This window comes from Pseudovirgaria hyperparasitica, assembly GCF_010093815.1.
Source record: "Pseudovirgaria hyperparasitica strain CBS 121739 unplaced genomic scaffold EJ05scaffold_7, whole genome shotgun sequence".
Classification (NCBI taxonomy): Eukaryota; Fungi; Ascomycota; class Dothideomycetes; order Acrospermales; family Acrospermaceae; genus Pseudovirgaria; species Pseudovirgaria hyperparasitica.
Window position 1 is genome coordinate 213,300 of NW_022985555.1, and position 14,187 is coordinate 227,486.

Sequence of the window (14,187 nt, forward strand, 5' to 3'; positions counted from 1 at the left end):
TTTGACTCAAAGACCGCAAAAACCGAGCTATATTGGACACAGCAACGACAGCATGCCAAAAGCAAACAAATGTGTTTCGCGTAAATCACGGAGATGGGATAGTATCATGGTCGGTTGCAGCGTGAACTGATGATGTGACCGACACAAGACATCCATGAATGTGGCCGAGCCCAACATTCTTCGGCTTTGTTACAACAAGCAAGGATGTCTCGGCCACTTCTCTCTGCGCGTCCTTTCCTCTACCTTCAGTCTCTTAATACTACCCAGGAGGATTGGATTCTACTAAGTCCTCGAATTTAATAGCATATCGCCAGTCTTGTCCTGCTGGCGTTGATATACTGCCGACGTCATCGCTGGCGTGTTCCCATTGGTGTTTCCCGACCAAGCCCATCTCTCCAACGCCCGCATCCGGCCTGAATCTATCACGTTCACGCGCTTTCAACGCTTTCGGCGAATGCCGAGGTGTCCATAGCTGCACTGGCTGTTGATTAACTAGCATCTTTGACACCTGGAAAGAGCGTGTACAATCATATAGCCGTACAGGACACTGGACTTTATCTTGCGCGTTACCGGAGAGAGGTACATCACGATTCATCATGGCTGGCATGGAACAATTGCAAATCCATAGCAAGGTCCGAGACTATTGACATATTCTTGGCGCAACTACTGATGGCTGTACAGTCTTATCTCGTACGCTGGATCGATGTGCCGGCCGGGCACTCCATATCATGGAGCATACAACCTCACAAGAAATCGTTGAACTTCGGGGTTTTCAAACATCCTGGTACTGCGAATGGTGCGATCCCAAACCTCCCCTCGAGCGCTGTCTACGAGCAGCCTGCTACGCCAGCGGCCGAACAAGCTCCAAGAGGGAAACCAGAGCATATGTCCAAGAGCGATCAGACAAAAGTAGTGGAGAAGCTGCAGGGTATGGGCTACAAGTCTGTAGCATGGACGGGGAGATGTGACGCAGACAAAGTAACTCTGGGCAAATACGACGTCCAAGAAGGCGAGGGCGGCATGTACGGGCTCGTTATAGACAACACTTTTTCGAAGCAGGTGTCAAAGACAGCGACGCTCGTGCTCATGACACACCCAACGAACGTCGTACCAAAGTCTGGCGCTAGCCTGCACTTCTCTCAAGCTTTCTCTGGAAGCGCGTCAAGTTTGCCATCGAAGAATAGCCCTCGACTGACTGCTGCGAACAATTCAGCAGAGTCGTTGCCTCAAGACTCTGGTCGATCAACCCTGCGACCAAAGTCATCTCATGGCAGCGAGTCTTCGACCTTCTACACTGGTGTACTACAGAAAAAGCGCAGGAAGCGCAACCAGGGCTATGCGCGTCGCTTCTTCTCCCTTGATTTCACGTCCTCTACCTTGTCCTACTACAGGAATGGCCATTCCTCAGCACTACGAGGCTCTATACCACTTGCGCTGGCGGAAGTTGGTGTCGACGAGAAGAGGAAGGAAATATCAGTAGATTCGGGGGCAGAAGTATGGCGCCTAAAAGCATTAAACAAGAAAGACTTTGAGGGCTGGCGGAATGCTCTAATTAGAGCATCAGACTTTGCGCATGCTGTCACACGCCCACGTGCAACAAGTCCTCAGCAGTCATATCATACTGCTCATATGCCAGATCCCGCTACAGAGCGAGAATGGGAAGGTATAGAGAACCTAGTTGGAAGAGTCGCGGGCATTCGCGACGCTGTCCGTCGGCTGGCCCAAGACACCGATCCAAAGTACAAGCCTGCTCTGGTTGGCCTTGGGATCGGGAAACCAAATCCGAGTGCATCGTCAAGTCCGACCGACGCGGTAGAAGCTGGTGACTACTTTGGACAAGAAGGTGCGGAAAGAGCTGAGAAAACTTCGTTCTGGAAGCGAAAGGCTAGTAGCTCTGGACCAAGTCATAGCCCTTCAACATTACTCAGGAGAAGTGTTTCAGCCCAGCTGGCTGTACCGTCTCCATCTGCGGTGCCACAATCTCCAAATGGCAACCTGACAGTGCCGGTGCGTACGGAGCAAGCAAGTAACTCACCTAACAATGGAGGGATTCATGATCACTGCATGGCAATTCTTCGGGATCTGGATTCTGTAGTATCAGAGTTCTCAGCAATCTGCGGGGAGCGAAGACAAAGAAAAACACCCTTACCTCCAAAGCTATCCTCACGCGACAGTATCGATACGACCACGTCCGAGGAGTTTTATGATGCTCGTGATGTGGATACTCCAGCCAGTCGCTCAGGATTTCTTACCATTCGCCGTGATAGCGACGACCAGGATGTGCAATCAGATGTTGCATCTGATGCTGCATCAGTATCAAGCAGTGACGATGAAGCACATGAGACCTTTGAACGTACACCAAGAGAAGGCCAGCCATCTATGTTTCCAGCAAAACCAAAGAATCTCACGCCTCTTCCACTTGATCGTGTGCGGAGGCGCACGACGATTGCACCCGCCAAGGTTGCACCTCCAAGTCTGATCGGCTTCTTACGCAAGAACGTTGGCAAAGATTTCACGACCATTGCCATGCCAGTGTCGGCAAACGAGCCGACCTCATTACTGCAACGCTTCTCGGAGCAGATGGAGTACACAGAACTTCTGGACGCAGCCGTGACGGCTCCAGAGAAAACCGGCGAGCGTATACTGTATATCACTGCATTCGCTCTTTCGACTTTCTCGAACTCACGGGTCAAGGAACGAGCCATCCGCAAACCCTTCAACCCTATGCTAGGTGAAACATATGAGCTCGTGCGTGAGGACAAAGGGTTCAGATTCATCGCTGAGAAGATATCCCATCGTCCAGTACGAATGGCATGTCAAGCAGAGGCGAAAGACTGGACGTTCGTCCAGAGCCCTATGCCAGTACAAAAGTTCTGGGGCAAATCTGCAGAGCTAAACACCGATGGGCGTGCGCACGTTCTCATCCATCCATCCGGAGAACACTACAGCTGGACAATCGCAACTTCGTTCTTACGCAACATCATCGCGGGCGAGAAGTACGTCGAGCCCGTCGGCACGATGACTGTCGTTTGTGAAACTACGGGGTACAAAGCTGTCACAACTTTCAAAGCCGGAGGCATGTTCGCCGGCCGTAGCGAGGATGTTACAGTCAAAGTGTCCGATGCGCAAGGCGACCATCTCCCCGTAGGATTGACGGGCAAGTGGACCTCCCACTTCAATCTTACCAGGAACGATTCTGACACCGGCGATACCATGTGGTCCGTCGGTCCCCTCGTGGACAACGCACCTCATCGATACGGATTCACTGCGTTCGCTGCTGCGCTCAATGAGATCACCGATATCGAACGCGATCGCATCCCAATTACTGATAGTAGACTACGACCTGACCAGCGTGCTGCTGAAGATGGTGATCTAGACCGTGCGGAGGGCCTTAAGGCGAGGCTAGAAGAGCGACAACGCGCACGTCGACGTGTGATGGAGGAGCATGGTGACCAGTGGGTGCCGCGCTGGTTCGCACAAGCAAGCGCTGGTTCTGATGGCGAAGAATTGTGGAAGCTGAAGACCGGCAAGGATGGATATTGGGAGGAGAGAGAAAAAGGAGAGTGGACTAGGGTGGTTGATGTTTTTCAGACATAGTGCCAGGATGGAATAATGTGACATTTTTAGCATAGTGCAATGAAGCGATTTGAGGTTATGCAGCTACGATCTTGTGTAAGTGGCTACTTTTGATGTTCTTGAATGTACAGTCATGATATCACAATCCTCAGGCATCCGTCATAATCGTCGTCTAGCCAGATACCCTAATACTCTCATTACTCGTATTGTCCTCGCATTTTAGGTGCCGCTCAATGTCCCTTCGCACCCCTCTCATCTTGCATCCCAATAATCACGTCTGGTGCCTCGGGATGATCCTTCTTCGCCTTTGCCGTGCTATTTCTCTGATCTGCTCCTGTCGTTGCTGAGCCGCCTGTTCCGTTCTGTTTATTCCTGTCCCAACTCGAAGTTAGTACTCCTCACACAGCTCCCTGAGGAGAGTCCCCTGTTAATGCTTACTGTTGACCCTCCGCGCTCGCCTTGGAGTGAATGTTGTGCGTGTCATGCGTGCTCTTGTCCAGAACGTGCTCTTTGCCGAGTCCAGGGCTGTCCTTGCCGCTGCTGTAGTAGCGAATGGAGTGAAGAGAGCGTGGGGCGATCATGGAGTAGGAGGCATGGTGATGTGCGAGGGTACGCGATAGGGGTACAAGGACACGACGGGAGAGAGTGAGAAAATCGGATGGAGAAGGTGTTGTCATTGTGAGAGCTGGTGCCTGGATATATTTTGGAATGAGACGATTGAAGATGGAAACTCAATTGGAATATATGGAAGCACAATGTTTGTTTCGGGTGTGAATTGCTACGAACATATTTAACTGGTGGTCTTTTCTGATCGAGCAGAACGCCTGCTTAGACCTGCGGCACGTGTTGATGACGGGTACAAATTTGGTCCCCACTGTACACTTACATCTCTAGAGCTTCCAATTAGGCGCACGGTCTGTGGAACGAATGCACGATGCCATGATGACGTTTGCGGGGACGGCGACGTGGACCCTGACTGAGCTGCAACCTCAGTGTGTGGCGGCGGGACAGCTGGCGCTAGCGGAGCTTGGGGAGCTGCTTTTCCACGCGACGGCATGTGGAGGGGCATTCACGACGTAAATTTTGGAATTGACTTGCGGTCCTTGAACCTTTTATCACCTACTATACACATCAAGATCTGTCGCACGTAATCTCTGCTTGAGCGCAGTATAGATCACAGAGCATGGCCGAAGCCTTAAATTTAGGCTTTCCCTGCACTTTGTCCGTCCACCCCAAAAATATTCACCCTTGACATCAGCAGTAATACTCTCCCTCCAGAACCGTCAAAGTCCCGTTTCCGTCTCCACATCTCTCCAATACCGCCCTACGTACACTTTCCGTTGACGCTGAACTTTCGCCCTTCGTCCGTCGCTCGTTCTCCATTCCTTCTACAGACCCGTCGGTCCTTGAAGTACGATACGTTGCGACGACGCATCGTATGCTACGGGTCGCTGTTAACGGATTCTTTGAGAGTCTGGGTGTGGTACTGGGCGTCATGGAGGAGTTGGATGTGGATACGCTGAGCTTGGATGGAAAGGAGGAGGTTTGGGGAGTGGGTGTGCAGGGATTAGTCAAAGGAGATGGGAACTGAGATGGATGGTGGGTAAAAAATATGCACAACATACGAGCACGATACGGCACCTGTGTCCTGTTGAGACTTCCGCGAGGTGCCCGCGAGAGTATGCTCAGTGGTGTAAGCATGGCAAGGCTATCTGTATTGACGCCTTCAGGTCAATTCATGAGGTTGGCCACGCTCCAGTTATGTCGAATTACACACGGAGCAGCTGGGATCAACCGATGGAATTTGAAAGAGCGTGTAGCTGTAGCACGACTCATATCTTGGATTGGGGTATAAAGCTACGCTAACCCAGAATGGCTCCTGAAATGCGTTGGTAGTACATAGAACACGATTACACAAGGTTTGGAGGACTATTTCCTGTTCATTAGCCCCGCAAAGAAGTTCTTTAGTGTCTCATTTGACTCTTCGGCGCCATTAGGCAGCGTTTGTGCGTCATTAGAGCCTTCACCAAGCAGCCCCTTTACCGGACTGCCTGAACGTTCTGTCTCGCGTGCCTATAATCGAGTGTTAGCATATCGCTACCAGGAAGCAATTCCTAGACTCACGTTGATCTTGTTTAAGATGTCATCTGCGTCGACTTGTATACCGCCCATGTTGAATTGTACAGGCCCAATTTGATCGGTCACAACATTGCTTGCAGGCTCATTGTATGCAATGGCCTTGCCTCTTTTTGCTTCTCGGTCCTTCGTCTTACTCTCGTCATCTTCAGCTCGAAGCTTGTCTAGAATCTCTTGTTGTGTGGTCAAGAAAGCCTGATTATCTATGCTCTCCACCTCGATGCCATTTGCTTTATTAGTTGTTCCAGAGAAGCCTTGTGACACAGCCATTGGGTCTTGTACGGTTTCCTCGTAGATACCAACCGCCGTCTGATCTTCAGTTTCGGTATCGCCAGTCTGAATATCCAACGACCATAGCTTGCTCATTCCCTCGATATCAAAGCCTTCACGCAGAGTCCTGATTTTCCCCCATGAGTCCCAATTGTGGGGTATCAATATGTTATCTCGGTCCGTAACATTGTATTTCAGGGATTGCCGCTTCAGAGTTGCTTGGATCGCAAGCGAAGAGTGTACCAATGACTGAAGAGAGCCAGGTCTCGACGGCATCGTGTACACAAGCGATGCGCCATGCTTGAGCAATACTGTTCGTAGGCATTCCAGCACAAAATCGAAGTCATCCTCTTTCCAACCCCTTTCTCTCTCTAGCTGCTCTATCTTGTCTGCGTTTTGGCATACGACGCATAGTGGTATTCCGAGAGGCTCGTCCCATTCCCCAGGCCCAAGCGGGATCTGGTCACCAGGATCTATGTTATCGCCGGTTGCACCGCGGCCTTTTTGGAGATGCAAAATATTCTCTTCCAGAGCGTCTTTACAGTCATTGTCCAGTGATAGCAGTAGGCCACGAAACACTCGTATCCAGTCTCGTAGCTGCCGTAGCCATGCCCAGGGCTCATTCCAATCTAAAAGTATAACGAGAAGCATATGCGGGAGAGTTCGCGGAGTAAGTAGAGGTTTCAGTAGAGGCGTGAAAGACGGAGAGGGGTTGTTCAATAAGTATAAAGATAATCTTGCGAGCGTGTCTACGACTGGTGAGCTTCGTTGGTAGTTGCTTTAGAGATTCATCTTCATACCTTCGTGATCGTCGTCTAGGACATCTTGGTATGTGTAGCCCAGGGCAAATTGATTCGCTACAGGTGGTTTCTTGCCTCTATCTAGAGGCCTCCTTTTACTTGCTGAATCGGTATTGAGTGACTCCAGGAAGTCTCTCTGGGTGTCCGGCGAGCCACCTACGTACTTACGTTAGCTCTCTCAACAATTTGAAGGTGAATTGAGATTTGCCTAAGACCAGTACGCTCTTTTCGGGTAATCGCTTTCCGGTTGATACGCTGTCCAGTAACGACGACCACATTTCTTTCTTCTCTTCGCTACTCTTTGGGCGAGCAGGCTGCCCACGATCGGCCGTTGCAGTGAGAGATACAAATGTGGATATCCTCCGGTTCGCCATAATGCAGAATGGCCCTGGAATAGACTCGGTGCGATATTTCGGTTTCGGAGTGTTGAATTATTTACGCTGACAACTGGTGATGTTGTTCGGCTGGCTGCTCTGTTGGCTACGGTACTGCAACTCTATATGCTGCCGCTCGACCCGTTCTTGAATCTAATCCACGGCTTGAGTCAATCGGTGACGGTCTAGGTCGTCGCTAATTCGCGTCTTGATGCCAATTTTCTTTGGAAGAACTTGTCTTGTCCAAGGTAGTCTCTCTGAAAGCCCACAAGGCTTTGACCGTTGAGTAGAAAGTGTTGCTTCAGAATACTAATATTCTGTATGTTTCCCTTATACTCTTTTTTGAACTCCTCCAGTGTAATTTCCTTAGTTTCGTGACGGGTTTCGTTGATATCCTGGTTCAATTCCTTCAGAAGAGTTAGGACGTTCACTTGATAGTTATTGGCCATATTGGGGTGCAAAGGATCTTGGGCGAGTAGTGGTGTGGAAAATATGGGTAACTCGTAGGGGTTGGATTGGGAAGTGATGTACTTAAAGTGAACCTGGAAAGGGCGGAAAAGCGCGGCTCGATTGCCTGCCAGCAGCGGCGGTCGGGCAGCTAATCAGCGACAACAAAATCCAATTCGTATAAGACGCACGACTATATGAGGAATGGTTGAGGACAGTAACGATCATGTTCAGGAGGTACAGACCTTCTACTAGATCTATACACTTTCAAGTCGCGGTCGCGTTCGCAATTCTCCGAGATGAAGCCGGGACTAGGGAACACTAAAGAATGAAAGTGTATGCACGATTGCCAACACGATTTGGTATACTTACCCAGGCAATGGAGTATACATCACATCTTGTGAGACTCCCTGACAGATCCTTTCACGCTCTTACGACTCCATGAGGCTTGGCCTGTTTCCTGCTTGATCATGAACGCGATCCGCCGCGTGCGCGAGCTCAACAAACGAGAGTTGGAGGCTGGTATTACCCCGGAAGGATCATGGCACGTCGACTACCGCGACACCGCGTACATCTACGTTGGTGGACTACATCTAGACCTCTCTGAGGGCGACATCATTACCATATTTTCCCAATTCGGGGAGCCAGTCTTCATCAACCTCGTGCGAGATAAGGAAACTGGCAAGAGCAGAGGCTTCTGTTTCCTCAAGTATGAGGATCAGAGAAGCACAGATCTTGCTGTGGACAACCTCGGTGGGGCAGAGGTCATGGGAAAACTCCTTAGTGTCGATCACACACGATATAAGAAGAGAGATGGCGAGGACGTTGGCGATAACACTGGAGGTGACGCCGTGATGAAGGACGTCGCAGATGAGAGCGAAAGCGAGGAAGAGGTTGAGAAGCGCCCACTTTCAAAGGAAGAGAAGGAGCTTGCTGAGCTCATGCGAGATCACGACGACGATGACCCTATGAAAGCATACTTGATAGAGCAGAAGAAAGAAGAGGTCGCGGCGGCGCTGAAAAGGTTACCTAAGGACAAGGGTAAAGGCAAGGACAAGGATAGAACTCATCGGCACCACCACCGGTCTCGCAAACATCGCACCCATTCGGACTCCCAAGACCGTGAGATTCACAGAGACAGAGAAAGCGAGCGAGCAAACTCCAGAGGCAAGGTTCATGAGAAAAGCTCCCGACGGCACCGCTCTCGAACACCAGAAGGGCGCGATCGACACCGACGAAGCCCACCGATGAGCGAACTATCAGAACCAAAGCGTAGAAGGAGACAAGATGACAGTAATTTCTCACGCGAGCGAAGGAGGAGCCCGTCTAGTAGAGATACCAGGCCGCGTTGATCAACGCTGGTCCCATGCTGTGGGAATCATTCACGACGAGATGGTTATTTCAAAATTAATTACAAGGCTTACTGCTATAGTGATACCTAGTTGGTAGAAACTGACCTGACACCACCTGCGGCTCCCCAACGAGTCTTCCTGCCATTGCCTTGGTGCTTATCAACCGGTCGTAGCTTTTGGTGCCAGCAGGTCACCCAAGTTGTTTTGGGTGTAATAGTCCGCACGTATCTTATCGGCAACCTTGCTCACATCCTCCGCTCCATCATTCAGTGGATCGATATGCACCCTGAAAGGTCTCCTGCCATGAGCCGTACCTACTACCTCCACAATGGCTTTGGCGACATCGTTAACATCTGGGGGATTGTCCTTTGGAGTCATGTTCTCGAACGCCTTGTCGACGCGCTGCGATACCCCTTGATAGGCTCCGGTCTCGTACTCAATCGCGACGTTCGTATCATGAGGGCGAGCCGCATTCGTGAAATGGTTTGTGCCAGTAGGAAAGGCGCCCGGAACGACAATTGACGTCTCTATCCCCCAAAGCGATAACTCAGCAGCCATGCTGACCGCCAACGAGTCCATGGCCGCTTTTGCCGCAAAGTACGGCCCTAGAAAGGGCGGCATCGCGCCCCTTGTGCTAGTCGATCCGACATATAAAACCAACCCGGTTCCTTTCTTCCGCATGTACGGCAGGAATGCACGGTTGAGTCGATGGGTGCCCAGCGCATTGACGTCAAACATGCTCAGCAGCTGGTCCGGTGTGAAAGCCTCTAGAGGACCGAAACCCATGTGACCAGCATTGTGAACCACGACGTCTAAAGAGCCCGCCTCGGTGATGACCTTCTCGACAGCCGCTTTGCAACTTTCGTCCTTAGTCACATCGAGCTCGAGGGCATGAATTTCCAGACCGTGCTCTTTATTGAAAGTACTGTCTTTTTCTACAGCCGCAGATTCTGTCCTAAGACTCCGGTGACCAGCATAGACGTTATGGCCAGCTTTAGCCAACGCGCGGGCTGTAAGTGCACCGAAGCCGCTGGATGCACCTGTAATGAGGATCGTATAGCCCATACTCGGTGTATTGTTGGCGATAGGCGTGGTGGTGTGGTGACCAAAGACAGATGTAGCTCGTGTTCGCTATTCTGACGTAACACGATGTACGCAGGGTAGTCAATGTCTCAGGATCTTCTGTGACGTTCAGCCTCGTCCACAACCTTATATTGCTCCAGCTGAGGCTTACCTCCGTTGCGGCTCCTACTATCGTACCTTGCAGCGTGCGCCGGGGAGAAATCGGAACTGAAAATCAGGTTAAGTCCCTAAATTCCAGGCTTGAATATTGAGCGGCTTTAGCAAAGATGCTGGAAGCCGATCAACGAAGGGGCGTGGAATCGCAGACCTATCGGGCTTGGATTAATAATAGAAGCTTCTGACATGTATAATAGACAGCGCGGGGCAGCAAGCATGTATAAGCAGAAGGATCAATAAGCTAGGTCTCTTCACAATACAATGACCAGGATAGTCACTACCTCGATTGTTGGGACGTAGCAGCCTTGTATGATGGTTGAAACCAAAGTAATACATGGCCTTCTCAATGAGAATGACCGGGCGCCTATTTATCGCATCCCAAATCATAGGAGCGCCTTTGGTGTAATTATCTTGGTGAAAAGCAATTGGCTATCTGACAGGGCTGCGGCGTAGAAGTGAACGTGAATGTAATGCACGAATCGGCGTTCGACTTACTAGCTACTTACTTGTTGGGCTTGTTGCGATGACGTTAAAGCGGCCTGTGAAACTATATGTACAACGGTACGAGTCGTGACTGCCTTGATTTCTGAGCCCTACGGGTCGTGTCTCTTACCAAAGTGCATATAAGCTACGAACCGTGTTTTGGGGATGTGGCTGCAGGCGTGTGATCAGTGACTGTAGGCAGGAATGATGGTATATGAGCGCCAATGGCGTGTCAAAGGAAAGTAGTTTAATGTTTTAATCTTGATAAGGAGGGTATCGCTTATATGTAGTGTTGTTTGCTGAGCAGCACAACTTGGTGTACGAAACCTAAAATGAGTAGATGAGAAACGCCCGCTGCTATGCTCCAGTACCAAACTCCAAATTTCAAGTACAGCGGCGAGATGCGAAGTATTATCGCTACCGAAAAGGCTACTCATAGTGCTGTGCCGCGCTCGAAACTTTCCCGTATGTCGGCCGTATACTTGTTGTAGAACCGTGCCAGTTTCTCGTTGAATTGCTTATTTTTCTGGTTAATGTATGTGACGTCGCCGCCTTCTTCTTCCAGACCTCGGTCACGTCGCTTCCTCATCCGAATCTCTTCAGCCTTCTTCAGATCGCTGACGAGACGGTCCACAGCCGCTTTGTCGGGCTTGTTCTTGGTGAAGTCACCGAGTGAGTCCGCTGTCGAGAACAGGTTACCTTCATTGTCAACGGCAACTAACTCGCCGTCCTCGGCTTCGATAATTTCGAGCTCGCCTTTCTGCGCAGCCTCTTGTATTTTATCAGCCTTTTCTTTCTTGTATGCCTGAAGATCTGGAGCGTCCATCTCGCGCAATTGTCGCTTGTACACCTTGCGCGCATCTTGTCTGTAGTCTTGAAATGCTACGTCTCCTTTGTGCCGTGCCTTCTTATCCATACGTCTGTCCCACTTCTCGCTCTCCTCGACAGTCCAGTCCCACGCTCTCTTGCGCTCAAAATCTTCGCCCGAGGCCTCAGTGTCAGCCTTCAGGAGCTTATGTGAGGCGTTTTCGCGCTGCCGCTGAAGCTTAGTGAGCATCTCGTGATCTGTGGCCATCTTTTTCGCTTCCATAGTAGAAGCCTTCATATTATCCTTCCTGCTCTGTGCTTGTCGCGCTTTCAAAGCTTTGAATCTGGCCATGCGGTCGGCCGCAGAATCGCGTGTGTTTCCATCATTCGTTTCGATCTGGGGTATTGGGGTTTCCTCAGCCATGGGGATGTTATGCGTGCTAGGTGTGGCCAGCAATGTGGTTTCTTGAGTTTTATGGTTATCTGTGCGTCGGGACTAGAAGTAATCATGTAGATCTAGCATGTCTCCAGGGCTATGGATAGTTCACAGGGTAAGACCGAGATAATCCCGGCAAGCCCTCATGCCTCCATTCTAAGGCAGACATTAATAGTGGTAGAGTGTGAGATTCTCTGTATTCTACACGTTAAATAGGTTTTTCATTCAAATGATTCTGACAGAAAAGTATTTCGGCGCTGGAATTCAGATTTTGACTACCACTCTTCCCCTGGCGCGGCCAGAATGTGCCCTGTCGAATGCCTCCTGATACTGATCCAATTGCCAAGCACTATCAATATGTACGTGCAACCTGCCATCGTCGAACAATTTGGCTATCGATTCCAGCTGGTGACCGAGGCTACTCAGGATGAAGAACATCGCTTTGGCTCCCGATGGAAGGCTCTCGGGCTCCTTGAAGCCTGGAACGATGCTGATCAAGGCGCCATTTTCCTTCAAGCCAGCCACAGCGTCGCAGAGGGTCTCTCCTGTATGATCCGCAGCACAGTTAAGGATCACATCAAATTTCTTTGATTCCTCACCATTAACCCATTTTGTAATTGAGTACTTGTGATAGTCGATGACCTCGTCGGTCCCAAGACTAAAAACGAAGTCCTTGTTAGCAGGTCCACAAGTGCCCACGACAGTTGCACCCGTCAGCTTCGCGAACTGTACTGCAAACACACCGACACCACCAGACGCAGCTGTTATCAAGACCCTTTTACCCATATTGGGCTTAGCAAGAATGTCCGTGACATGTGGTTCACTCATGCCTCCGTGAGTGAATAAGCCTTGATAAGCTGTTAGTGAAGATGTCGGTACAGCTGCAGCTTCAGTCCAGGTGAGTGACTTTGGTTTTAGGGCGATTGCACTGTGGTTTATATGTGCTAGCTGGCAGGCGGCTCCCTCGCCATAAGCATCGGTATGACCGTAAACTTGATCACCAACTTTGAACTTCGAGCCCGGAACATTGGTGAGGATGGTGCCCGTCATGTCGTAGATTGGTATATGCTCCTCAGGCCAATTTGTGAATGGGGCCCAACCAAGTTCTCCATTGGTTATTGCCGCTGCCTGTACCTGGATCAGATGTTCATTTTCCGGTGGCTGAGGCGCTGGAATCGTGTTCATCGAAAGCAACCCACTCTTGGTATTGAGTATTACTGCCCTGACGATCTTTGGGATGACTGGGTCCGCCATAGCGCATGTTATTCAATGAGTGGGGATGTTGGATCTGTTTGAGACTTGCAATATATGATATGTTGCTGGCAACAGCTGAGCTTTATATACAATCGAATGGTCGATACTGCTTTGTGACACTCTTAGCAGAACATTTTGGTTCAAGAAAGAGCATTGTTGGCAAGCGACTCGAGTACATTCGCCTAGGTCAGGTCGTTCGCGGCATAGATCATTTCATGGTACATTCTTTCTAGGTTGCAGTATGCAGAATGTTGAGTCATCACCTTCCATTCGTCCCGTTAAATGCAGCTTATGAGGTCGCCGCGATAACTTCCAGGTTTGAACATAGCGCCGTGTCGCACAATGAGACAACACACGGAGAAGCGAGGGTGCCCGTCTGAAAGCCTGATGATACATCAAGATGAGGTGGGAATGGCTTGATATGATGCAGCTTGGCTATATCGATTTATAGACATCTCCTCGGGCAACCCATCTAGGTTCCGAGTTTGCCAGTGCTTGGAACCGCTTAGTAAGATTTCAATTTCTCCTCCAACTTACGTTCTCGTACTAGCATCGTAGTTAGCGCTCACTGAGCATCCAAAACATTGTCTATTAAAGTGCATTCCTTCGATTCGCGGCAAGGAAAGCTACTCTAGCACTCGTTACGGTCATGACGGTAGTCAACCCGCCAGTGCTTGATAGTGGCAATGAAGCACATATTAGTCAGCTACCTGCTGTACCTTGACGCCTATAATAAGCCTCGTTCCGCTGAGATAGGGATACGGTCCCGAAGACGATCACAACCACATCACGATAATCACATGTACATACAACCCCAACTCCAAGACTGACTAGGCTCTCCACACAATGTTCTCGTTCGCGAACGTCCGACCAATTCCCTTTTCCGACGGGGTTCCACAGCACTCGGATCCTGAAGCGGCTTACGAGGGTCCATCCGTGGGTTGGTTGATACAGAATCATGAATTGGCGCACCAGGTGATCGCATGTCATCCAGACTTACAGTAGGGCGTGCT

General features: G+C 50.3%; 8 protein-coding genes across 8 annotated transcripts; 3 read left to right on the plus strand and 5 right to left on the minus strand.

The window, feature by feature from the left end:
- The first annotated feature begins 110 nt into the window (after positions 1-110).
- Positions 111-3,675, plus strand: EJ05DRAFT_349033 (uncharacterized protein). Its single transcript, XM_033740986.1, has 2 exons — positions 111-632; positions 682-3,675. Exons 1-2 carry the CDS (start codon positions 597-599, stop codon positions 3,595-3,597), a joined length of 2,952 nt encoding a protein of 983 aa, XP_033600817.1. The 5' UTR covers positions 111-596; the 3' UTR covers positions 3,598-3,675.
- On the minus strand, positions 3,649-4,384 carry EJ05DRAFT_510303 (uncharacterized protein). Its single transcript, XM_033748165.1, has 2 exons — positions 4,015-4,384; positions 3,649-3,954 (listed from the first exon to the last, which is right to left on the minus strand). Exons 1-2 carry the CDS (start codon positions 4,251-4,253, stop codon positions 3,807-3,809), a joined length of 387 nt encoding a protein of 128 aa, XP_033600818.1. The 5' UTR covers positions 4,254-4,384; the 3' UTR covers positions 3,649-3,806.
- A 246-nt stretch (positions 4,385-4,630) lies between these two features.
- Positions 4,631-5,402, plus strand: EJ05DRAFT_349666 (Pcc1-domain-containing protein). Its single transcript, XM_033740990.1, has 3 exons — positions 4,631-4,797; positions 4,855-5,175; positions 5,307-5,402. Exons 1-2 carry the CDS (start codon positions 4,760-4,762, stop codon positions 5,165-5,167), a joined length of 351 nt encoding a protein of 116 aa, XP_033600819.1. The 5' UTR covers positions 4,631-4,759; the 3' UTR covers positions 5,168-5,175; positions 5,307-5,402.
- Positions 5,403-5,505: 103 nt separating this feature from the next.
- EJ05DRAFT_492725 (uncharacterized protein) lies at positions 5,506-7,156 on the minus strand (the record flags this gene model as incomplete). The annotated part of the gene is made up of 4 exons (XM_033746051.1): positions 5,506-5,649; positions 5,701-6,731; positions 6,783-6,938; positions 6,991-7,156. The coding sequence occupies 4 exons, from the start codon at positions 7,154-7,156 to the stop codon at positions 5,506-5,508; spliced, it is 1,497 nt and encodes a 498-aa protein (XP_033600820.1).
- An 811-nt stretch (positions 7,157-7,967) lies between these two features.
- Positions 7,968-8,931, plus strand: EJ05DRAFT_451820 (RNA binding domain protein; the record flags this gene model as incomplete). Its single annotated transcript, XM_033742400.1, has 2 exons — positions 7,968-8,607; positions 8,755-8,931. Coding segments are annotated over exons 1-2 (711 nt in total), but the record flags the coding sequence as incomplete, so codon positions are not given.
- Positions 8,932-8,977: 46 nt separating this feature from the next.
- On the minus strand, positions 8,978-10,507 carry EJ05DRAFT_475695 (short-chain alcohol dehydrogenase). The gene is made up of 2 exons (XM_033743865.1): positions 10,190-10,507; positions 8,978-10,137 (listed from the first exon to the last, which is right to left on the minus strand). The coding sequence occupies exon 2, from the start codon at positions 10,018-10,020 to the stop codon at positions 9,115-9,117; it is 906 nt and encodes a 301-aa protein (XP_033600822.1). The 5' UTR covers positions 10,021-10,137; positions 10,190-10,507; the 3' UTR covers positions 8,978-9,114.
- A 338-nt stretch (positions 10,508-10,845) lies between these two features.
- EJ05DRAFT_349099 (SYF2-domain-containing protein) lies at positions 10,846-12,200 on the minus strand. Its single transcript, XM_033740988.1, has one exon. It carries the CDS (start codon positions 11,906-11,908, stop codon positions 11,111-11,113), a length of 798 nt encoding a protein of 265 aa, XP_033600823.1. The 5' UTR covers positions 11,909-12,200; the 3' UTR covers positions 10,846-11,110.
- On the minus strand, positions 12,047-13,277 carry EJ05DRAFT_349387 (NAD(P)-binding protein). Its single transcript, XM_033740989.1, has 2 exons — positions 13,224-13,277; positions 12,047-13,161 (listed from the first exon to the last, which is right to left on the minus strand). Exon 2 carries the CDS (start codon positions 13,103-13,105, stop codon positions 12,185-12,187), a length of 921 nt encoding a protein of 306 aa, XP_033600824.1. The 5' UTR covers positions 13,106-13,161; positions 13,224-13,277; the 3' UTR covers positions 12,047-12,184.
- Between the last annotated feature and the right edge of the window lie 910 nt (positions 13,278-14,187).